At 32.9% G+C, this 10,520-nt stretch overlaps 1 protein-coding gene across 1 annotated transcript; it reads left to right on the forward strand.

Annotated features, from left to right (window-relative positions):
* Nucleotides 1–8,407: 8,407 nt before the first annotated feature.
* LOC118031965 (1-aminocyclopropane-1-carboxylate oxidase 1-like) lies at nucleotides 8,408–10,068 on the forward strand. Its single transcript, XM_035036514.2, has 4 exons — nucleotides 8,408–8,591; nucleotides 8,716–8,942; nucleotides 9,085–9,421; nucleotides 9,561–10,068. Exons 1-4 carry the CDS (start codon nucleotides 8,490–8,492, stop codon nucleotides 9,828–9,830), a joined length of 936 nt encoding a protein of 311 aa, XP_034892405.1. The 5' UTR covers nucleotides 8,408–8,489; the 3' UTR covers nucleotides 9,831–10,068.
* Nucleotides 10,069–10,520: the final 452 nt, after the last annotated feature.

Genomic DNA, 10,520 nt, shown 5'->3' on the forward strand with positions numbered 1-10,520 from the left:
ATTAATATTGTTAATGTTGAATTTACCATATAATTAGTAACTGAATATGTTGGAAGAATTATTAATTTTACTCTATTATTGCATGATTTGTGTTTAATTGTTTCTATTTTTTTTTGAATTTATTGTTTTGTTGTATTGGCATAATTATTGAATAATTTGTTGAATTGTAATTGTTAATGGTGAATTTACCTTAGAATTAGTAATTGAATATGTTGGAATAATTAGTATAGATTGGGTCAATTGGTTGTGGCTATTGTTAATATTTGCAGGTTTGTGGATTTGGGTAGTATCCAGTATAGGGGAGGTGCTGCCGAATTTTTTTTAACATTTGAATTTAATTATATGATTATTTATATAAAATTGGTTAGATGCGCATAATGAAAACTAGAGCTTCACGTCCGATCGCAACAAGTTCGTCTAGCAGCGAGGATGATATTTCATTAGGTGCCTCTCAAGAAGAGGCACCTACACCACTTGCGTTGTCAACCAATGTTGCCTCTTCCAGCGCTGTTTCACAGCGCAGAAGAGGCGTGCCTTTGCAGCGGAATCAATTTGCCCGCAAGTACGAGGCACAGTGGAAGGACGATCTTTCAATGTAAGTTTGGTAAGGTTTTAGTTTTTTTTTTTTTTTAAAAAAAAAAATTTAAAACATAATTTATGAATTCACTATTTAATTAATTTCATTTCTTTTCGGGTTGACAAACATTGAGGCCGCCCAAGTAATATCATCGGCGTTTAAATTGTTGATGGAGATTCCATTGTTTCAATGGAATCAGATATCCAGGCATCCTGAATGGATGCCTCAAATCAATGCATGGTTTTCCAGATTTCAGGTTCGTGTTAATATATAATTTTCAGCTTATTTCTAATAATTCTTAATATAATTGTAAATAAATTATTAACATTTTAAAAAAAATTATTTTTTTATACACAGAATCGATTCTGTTGGAACGAGGAACATAACACTGCTGTGAGGAGGGTGTGGGAAAATCACGCGACAACTAGGTAACATCGAAAACAATACAACTTTTTTTTTAAAAAAAAAATTTATGTTTCGAAATGTAATTTTTGCTTGCGTAAAGTAGGTTGCGTGATTTTTGGTACGAAGCCCAAAAAAGGCAAAAAAAACTGCGAGAGATAGGGGGTTCCAAAGCTAGAATGATGTTGTGCTTTGGAGGGATTTCAAATCGATATACATCCCAGAAGATATATGGCCGCACTATCTTCAGCACGTGACGTCTAAGCGGTTCACACGACGCTCACAGTCCGGTGCTAGCAACCGGAATCGACCAATTCATGGCTTGGTGACAACGCACACCGGCGCTTCCGTTCCGTTTGCTGCACATGTGAAACGGATGGTAAGATTAATTTAAATGAAATATATCATTCAATTAATTTGTTGTTAATAAATTTTTTTTCATTATAGGCTACGTCTCTTTGACATGAGCCGAGCCCTATGGAGCTGTTTGTGGAGACGCACGTGCGGAGTCAAGACCGTCAAAAGGGGGTGCAACAATTCATTGACAGCCGTGCTCAACATTTTGTGGTATGTTTGTTCAACCATTTTATTTTGGAAGTTATTATTATGTTTATTGAATTGAATATGATGATTACTTTTTTTTTTTTTTCAGGAGACCTATAATAATCGGTTGAGGGAGAGATATGAGGATGATCCTTTGACCCATCCGGAATTCGATCCAGTTTTGTGGATGGAGGCTGGATCGTCAGGTGGACCCGATAAAAATCGGGTTTATGGGCTCTCCAACACTACGGTTGACAACTTGCGGTCGGCCCATAGTGCTTCAACCGTCGGGAGCTCCCAATCTAAGGAGTTCGTGGCCTTGTAGCAACACAAGGCTCTGCTCACTAAAAAGTACGATCACCTATCAGAGGCGTACACACAACTCAAAGAACAACAAAGAGTGGAGTCTGAACAACACAGAGCGGAGTCTGAACGATAAAAAGCGGCCTATGAAGAGCTTCGTCAAATGGTCATGAACATGGCACAAGGTTGAACATGTGCGCCAAATCCTTTTTGGCCGCATAACAGCCAGCCTCCTCCTCCTCCTCCTCCTTTATATTATTTTTTAATAAACATTATTTACATTTAAAATTTCATTTAATGTTTTTTTGAAACACATTCATTTTGTAATGAATATTATTTATCTTTCATTTTTTGTTTTTGATGCTTAATATAAATTTTATTTGCATAATTGGTTTTTATTACCATTAATTTATATCATTTTAATGTATTCTAAATAATTTTTAAAAAACAAATTAAAAAAATTAATTACAAAGGGCTTTACCGACGGACTACATCCGTCGGTATTAGAATCACCGACGCATATCTAGATGGATACATTCGGTCAGTATTCCATACACTCACCGATAGAGTTACTTACAAAAAAAATCTGTCGGCATTTGACAAACATACCGACGAATTTACAGACGAATGTATTCGGTCGGTATTTCAAACCCTTACCGACAAATTTCCCGACGGATATGGGCCGTCGGTTATACACTATATCACCGACGGAGTATTTTCCGTCGATATATTTCAAGCGAAAAACTTTTTTTTTTTTGGCGCGCATTTTTCGTCTGTAAAACCATCAGGAAATGGTTTTTTGTATTTCCAACCGATATAGCGATGAAATGGGGAATCACCGACGAAAGGTAAGCCGACGGGAATATTTCGTTGGTGATGTAGTCGGTAAAAAATTTACCGATGAACTCTCAATCACACACCGATGAAATATTTCCGTCGGTAAAACTGTTAAATCTTGTAGTGAAAAACTTCTTTTAGAGTAATTTGAGATTTGGAAAATTTGTTCTTTGCTTCTTGGGCAAGAAATTAAGAAGAAGAAACGTAACGGTAGCAGTCGTGCTAAAGTTTGGATGTAGTGTAACGTCTATTTATCTCACATTATTTAGCATGGCCGAGATTAATCTACTCTTGATATAATGAAGAATATTGACGTAAAACAGAAAGATAAATGATCTATCCATGCAGAGACTTGAAATCATCAAATCCGTAACGGAAGGAGTTTGCAATCTAAACGGAGGACATTGCCATGACGTTTCTGTCACATATACGAGAATCTCACCATAAAAACCGATGCTTCTTTAGGAATATCACCAAATAAAATGAAATGCTAGCACACAAAATCTCAACCACCACCTTTCTATGATCATGCCTGGTGGGATGGCTTCATTCATCAGGATATAGCTAGGACAGCGGTTAGATAACCAGCATCAGTTACCAGAAGAGAAGAAACTTTGATATGTGCAGCATTTGGATTTTTATTGAATGATTATTATTCTACGTCTACCCCCATTGGTTGTAGATCTAAGGAAAGAGGTACAGTATCAAGTACTTTAATAGATGTGGATCATAGTTTTCTAAATAATATTGAATGAAACAAAATATATACAGGTATCAGCAAGCACATTTCTTTAGCAATTGGATATTGATTCTATCATCATCATGTCGAATCTCTTATCAACCATCGTCTTGCAATAATTCAAAGTTGGAAGCCAGTCCTTTAGAAAGTGCTGTCTATTAGATTTCATGATGCTCGGTAATAGAGGGAAGACAAAAACCCAATCGAACTTGGTGTCATAACCAAATTCTAGGTTATTCCCTAAAAATTATGTAAAAAAAAAAAAAAAATAAATAAAATTTAGGCTGACAATATAGAGAAAACAAATCAAGGAGGGCTACAAAAATAGAAAAAATCAAGCTATAATTTTTGGAGAAAATTCAAGGCCTAATTATAACCTATTATGCCCAAATATGGAGAAAAATGAAAATTCAAGGTTAAATTAAATCATTATTGAACGAATTTGCATAAAACTTAAGTCCAATGACATAATTAAATTTTCAACATGCCAATTTGATTTAATCATGGGCCAAATTGAATTTTAATCATGTTTGAGAATTAATTTTGGCTCAATTAAAGGACTTAATTAAGTGCAAGGACTTAATTTATACTTTAAATGGATCAAATTAATTTTATTTAGGGCTTAATTAGTGTAAAATTAAGTCCAAGTACATAATTAAATTTTTAATAGGCTAATTTGATTTAATCACGAGCCAAATTAAATTTTAAGAATTAATTTGGGTCCAATTGAGTGATTTAATTATATATATATGGAACACGAACATGAATATTGTAGTAGTTATAAAACCCAATTAGATTTTTTTTTTTGGTTTGATTCTCTTTTTATAAAAGTATTTAAAAGCATGGTTTTGAAACCTGGCCCAACGGGTTGACCTGGGACCTGGCCAACCTGGGACTGAAACTAGGTCGGGTTGAAGAAAAAACAGGGGAAGAAAAAAACCGGTGTGACCCGGTCAAAAACCCGGTTGCAACCCGTTGACTTTGTGTTTTTTTTTTCTTTTACTAAACGATGTCATTTTGATTTTTTTTTTTAAAATTGATCCAGACGATCTGGTGACCCGGTCAAAACCCAGAACCAGGTCTGAACCCAAAACCCAGAACCTGGTCAGAACCCGGGCCTTAGATCGGGGCTGAGTCTAAAACCTATGTTTAAAAGTGTGATAACTTTTGTTTTTTTGGTGTTTTAATTGGAAAACATTGAATTGATATTTTTTCAGTATTTTTTTAATGATTTTAATGCAGTAATGTTAAACAATTTATTTTAAAATAAAAAAATATTTACATAACAATACTAAATACATTAGTAATAGTAATACTACTAATTCGTGTAGCGATTACTAGAAGAAAAGGACACTAACTTAAAAATCAATTAACAACAAATCATGATAAGGAATTTTCAATGAAGTGTCGGAACATGAGTTGTGATGTTTCACGAATTAGATGTGTAATTGACTTTTCCTTCTCTAATTAATGTAGTGATTTTTTTTTTATGATACTCTACTGTTTAAAAAATATAATTTTATTATTATTTTAATTTATCGTTATTAAATATATATATATATATATATATTATTTAAAAAAAATACTATTGCTAATATCACAACAAACATTACCAAACTTAGAATTTCTCCTACAAAATCATTTATGAGAAAAGACAGACTATTATAATCTATGGAATGATTCACGCTAGCCTTCACCGTTCTCTTTCTATTAAGGTATAAATTACCGGTAAAAAAAGCAAATTGTTTTTAAAAAGCGTGTTTTGCCGTTAGTAATTATTTTTTTTAAAATATATTAAATATATATTTTTTAATTTTATTTTTAATATCAACACATCAAAACAATTAATAAACACATAACATAAAATTAATTTTAAATAAAAAAAATTAAATTTTTAACAAATAATATTTAAAACACAATGTCAAAGCCGTAATCAACAGTGTATTTTACTAGACATCCTCCAAACTCTAAGAGACTAGAAGAATGCTTGCTATATATATATATATAATTCTGAAACATGAACAGTGTAGTAGTTATAAAACCCACTTGCACACCTGAACCCTTTCTTGCATGAAAATGGAGATTCACAACTTGCACATGATACTTGCATGAAATGTCAGCATCCAGCCAACTTCTTGTTCTTCATGCATAGTTTCAATCATAACTACAAGAAAAATCAATGATTTGGTCAATCAGGTCATCTAAATTTGACCAGTTTAATTTCTTAGTTAAGACAAATAAATTTTTAAATTAACTCGATAAGTTAAATTAAGTTTGATAACTATAATTATAATTTTATACGTGCTTTTAATTCATGTGATGTCTAATTGTCCATACGACAACAAGAATATTTTCAATATTCCCTACTTAGAATAAAGAAGAATGTAACTTCATTTTCAAAATTGGACATTCAAAACATATTAATCACACAATAATGCAAGGAGAAAAACCATGAAACGAGTGGTTATGAAGGATCATAATCAAAAATATGGGGTCCAATTGCCACTTTATTTCTTTATCAAGTAGGGAAGGATCCAGCACTACTATACTAGCGCAATCATGTTAGTTTTTTTTTAATGTTTTTTTTTTTAAAAATATATTAAAGTAATATATTATTTTTTTTATTTTTTAAAAATTTATTTTTCATATCAGTATAATCAAAACGATATGAAAATACTAAAAAAATTAATTTAAAAAGATAAAAAAAATTTAAAATTTTAAAAAACACAAGATCTTAATCTGCATTTTCCTCGGAGCTATTAACGTGGTCCCCTGATATTGAATCCTAATTTGTCCCCAAATCTGAATGCCTTGCCATGTGAAAAATATTTTAGCAGACCGTATAGTATTTGAGCACTCGTATTATACATCCTTAACCTTACAAAAGATTGACACATTGTTGACTAATTAAGCGAAATTATCTGACCTTTTTGGAGACGCATTGCCACCAACGATAGAAGTGACAGGAGAAGCTGCGAGGCAGGAACGCAAGATCCTCCTTGTGGTCAAAGATGGTGCTGCGTATGATCCAAACGAATGCAACCATATTTTTGCCATAAAAAAATCTTTTCTTCATGCTAATCAGTGGTTGGTAGAATTAGGTAAGAGTTATATTTTAAAGTGTTTTTTATATGAAAATTTATTAAAATAATATATTTTTTTTATTATTTAAAAAATTATTTTTTGATATTAGTATGTCAAAATAATTTAAAACAAAAAAAAATTAAATTTTTTTAAAAATATTTTTGAAATGAAAAAACACATCGAACTCTTAGAATTTTGTGACGATATATGCTAGAGAATAATATAAATCATATTATATATTCTCACATAATAATTTAAGCTATTGGATTGAATTAGTTCTTTAATATGATATCAAAACCTTGATAATAAACGATCATGAGTTCAAATCTTATCATCTTTATATATTTAATAAAAATTAATTATAAAATAATCTAAATTTATATAAATTTTAAATTTAAAAAGCTTACCTAACATATGAAGCTTTTAAATTGAATTACTCTATGTCAACATTTGTTTTTTCATGGAGAAAATTAATCAATCAACGAGTTAGGCAAAATCTGAAGACTCCACGTAAAACTAAGATCATGTGCAAGAAAATGTAGTCTCCTTTGAATTTGCATGACAAAATAAGTTGGTGGCAAGAGGAGATTGAATTGACTTTGAAATACGGTACACACAGCTGTTGCTATTCCAAAAGCATACATCATGTCAAAGCACGACGGATCCGTAAGGGTTGGACGAATTGAAATATAACTAAAGCGCATCAGTGTTTTACTGTGGACTGCACTGTGCAGTCCACAGTAAAACACTGATCACAGCTGTATTCCCGGTTTTTTTTTTTTTACTGTGAACGAATTTTATCTTAAGGGTTGGATCCGTAAGGGTTGGACGAATATTTCTTAAATGAGAAATAAAATCCAATTAGATTTTAGAGTCGTGCTTTTACTTTAAAATGTGTTCTAATACAACTTTGGCTTTTCAATTTAAGGAAAAGACCTAATTTATCATGAGATTGATGAGAGTTGATCAGTGTTTGAAAATATAGTAACTTAAAAAATATATTAAAATAATATTTTTTTTATATTAACAAATCAAAATAACATATAAATATATATTTTTTTTAATTTGAAGTAAATAAAAAATAATTTTTTTCTAAAAAATATTTTTAAAATATAGCAATAAATAGAATTTCATGTTAAGGTTAGTAAACTTTATTTAGAAGAAGAAAGAGAACTTCTTCAACCTTCATTTCTTTCTTTTTAATTGTAATGTCTCCCTCAAATTAGAGCATCCGTAGTAGAGTTGCTAAATGGATAGTCAAAAATAAAAAAATTAATATTTTAGCTTTTCTTTACTTGTTTTTTATACTCAAAGGGAAAAACCAAATGAAATACTAAAATACCTTTTCTTTCATACAAATGCTATTCCTAATATATTTCTCAAAAAAGCTAAAATTAACAAAGTAGGACTAACAAAAAAATAAACCAATTAAATCAAGTCATGTGGAAAAAAAAAAACATTAAAATCATTAAAAAAAATAAAACATTTATTTATTTCACTCTAATAAAATTGACTTTTTAAATGGTTTTTTTTTTTATCGAAATATACATGATAAAAAAAGCTATATTTATATTATTCAAAATATTATTTTATTAATTTTTTTTTTTTTAAGATAGCATTTTTTATTAAAGATGCTCTTAGGAGGTAATGGAGGGAAAAGAAGAAAAAATGAGTAAAGCATGGAAAGTGGTGAAGCCGCGTGAAAGCGTCCATTTTTGGGTGAAAAACTGAAAATAGGAGAGAAAGCGTGCAGCCACCAAAGTGGGTCCCATTAGGCCGGCCCTAACATATATATTACAAAATCTCAAAATGATTTACCAATTATTCAATTTTTTTAATTACGATTATGACTAAAATACCCTTTGGCCCCACCATCACTTACAGTAATCTTCTTCAGACCCCTATAAATACCATACCATATCAACACTCCATTGTATCCGAAGCAAGCATCAAATTAAGCATCGCTTTAAGGACTTTAGAGAGAAGCAGAAAGATCAGAGAGAGATGGAGTTCCCAGTGATTAACATGGAGAAGCTTAACGGTGAGGAGAGAGCTGCCACCATGGAAAAGATCAGAGATGCCTGTGAGAACTGGGGCTTCTTTGAGGTTTGTCAACAACTCTTTTCCTAAAATGCCTAGCCCTCTGCCTTCCGACATTTATATTTAGTTTAGATTGATCACCCCCGTCTCTTACACTTGTTTTTTCTTTCTTTCTTTGAACTTTTTTCAGCTGTTGAACCATGGCATAGCCCATGAATTCTTGGACACTGTGGAGAGAATGGCAAAAGAACACTACAAGAAAGGCATGGAGCAAAGGTTCAAGGAATTGGTGGCAAGCAAAGCCCTTGTGGGTGTCCAAACAGAGATCAAAGATATGGACTGGGAGAGCACCTTCCACGTGCGACATCTCCCCATTTCTAACATTGCTGAGATCCCCGATCTCGATGACGAGTACAGGTACAGTAACTAATATTTAATACTTAATAAAACTTGGCATCAACTGTGCCCAAGAAGGTGATTAGTAATTAAGTAGCCTTAAGGGTATGATTAGTATATATCACCTCTCGATATTTACCCGAATATGTTTTGGTTGATACAGGCAGGTGATGAAAGAATTCGCATTGAAGCTGGAGAAACTGGCGGAGGAGCTTCTGGACTTGTTATGTGAGAACCTTGGACTTGAAAAGGGATACCTCAAGAGGGCTTTCTGTGGATCTAGCGGGAGTCCAAACTTTGGGACCAAGGTTAGCAATTATCCACCATGCCCCAAGCCAGACCTGGTCAAGGGTCTCAGGGCCCACACAGATGCTGGTGGCATCATCTTGCTCTTCCAGGACGACAAGGTCAGCGGTCTGCAGCTTCTGAAGGATGGCCAGTGGATTGATGTGCCTCCCATGCGCCACTCCATTGTCGTCAACCTTGGTGACCAGCTTGAGGTATGCCCAGTAAAATAGTCTGAACTGCTGCAACGTAGCTAGCTAATTGCTGGTGTCTTAACTGATCAAAGCATTGGGTCAAATCTGGCTCCCACGTTCTAACCATACTAAATTCTTTGGAACTTGTATGAACACGCAGGTGATCACCAATGGCAAGTATAAGAGCGTGGAGCACAGAGTGATTGCTCAAACAGACGGCACTAGGATGTCGATAGCCTCTTTCTACAACCCTGGAAACGATGCAGTTATCTATCCAGCACCTGCTTTGGTGGAGAAAGAAGCAGAGGAGAAGAAACAACTGTACCCGAAATTTGTATTTGATGACTATATGAAGCTGTATGCTGGGCTCAAATTCCAAGCCAAGGAGCCAAGATTTAAAGCCATGAAAGCTGTGGAAACTAACGTCTAATTGGGTCCAGTTGCATCTGTTTAATCTTATTCGCGGTGGAGGAGGGCTGGAAGCTGTGTTTCTATTTCTATTTTTTTTTTAGGAGTGGAATAAAGATTTAGTAGTGAAAGGCTTTCAAGAAGCTGCTGTTTCTTCCACAAGGCTTTCAAGCGTCATTTTCCATAAAGCTGTTGGAAAATGACCTTGATTGCTTTGGAGGTAGACAACTTTATTTTACAGGAACAAGTTGTTTTTCTAATGTCCTTTCTCTTCAAGTTATCGTTCAATTCATGTGTGTGACGCCATGAACTCCTTCCAAGTTCTTTCCCGTGAGGAAACACAAGAACAATACGTTCTATTACCATAAATGAATCACCAAATATAATGAATGTAGATGATGCACAGAATGAAGGGTGGAGGGAAAGCAAGCGCAAACACAAGTTAAAAAATGTTAGCAAAATTCAACAAAGAATAGACAAAGTACTGGAAATGTCACCGAGTGACAGTCGCTTTCGCATAAACTTTATGTCACGTCTCTTGGAATAATTATTTTTATTATATTATTTCCTTAATCATTAAGATTTTATAGATTTTTGACAGAAAAATATAAATTAATCATTAATATAAATAAATCATTAATATTTTTGACAGATTTTATAGATATTTCCTTAATCATTAATATAAATTAGACTGAAATTTTGACAGAAAAAT

The sequence above is a fragment of the Populus alba genome, chromosome 2 (assembly GCF_005239225.2).
Source record: "Populus alba chromosome 2, ASM523922v2, whole genome shotgun sequence".
NCBI classification, from domain to species: domain Eukaryota; kingdom Viridiplantae; phylum Streptophyta; class Magnoliopsida; order Malpighiales; family Salicaceae; genus Populus; species Populus alba.

Coding starts and splice junctions, on each gene's coding strand:
- LOC118031965 (XM_035036514.2), top strand. CDS start 8,490: ATGGAGTTCCCAGTGATTAACATGGAGAAGCTTAACGGTGAGGAGAGA. Junction 8,592..8,715: donor AGAACTGGGGCTTCTTTGAG/GTTTGTCAACAA, acceptor AACTTTTTTCAG/CTGTTGAACCATGGCATAGC. Junction 8,943..9,084: donor GATCTCGATGACGAGTACAG/GTACAGTAACTA, acceptor TGGTTGATACAG/GCAGGTGATGAAAGAATTCG.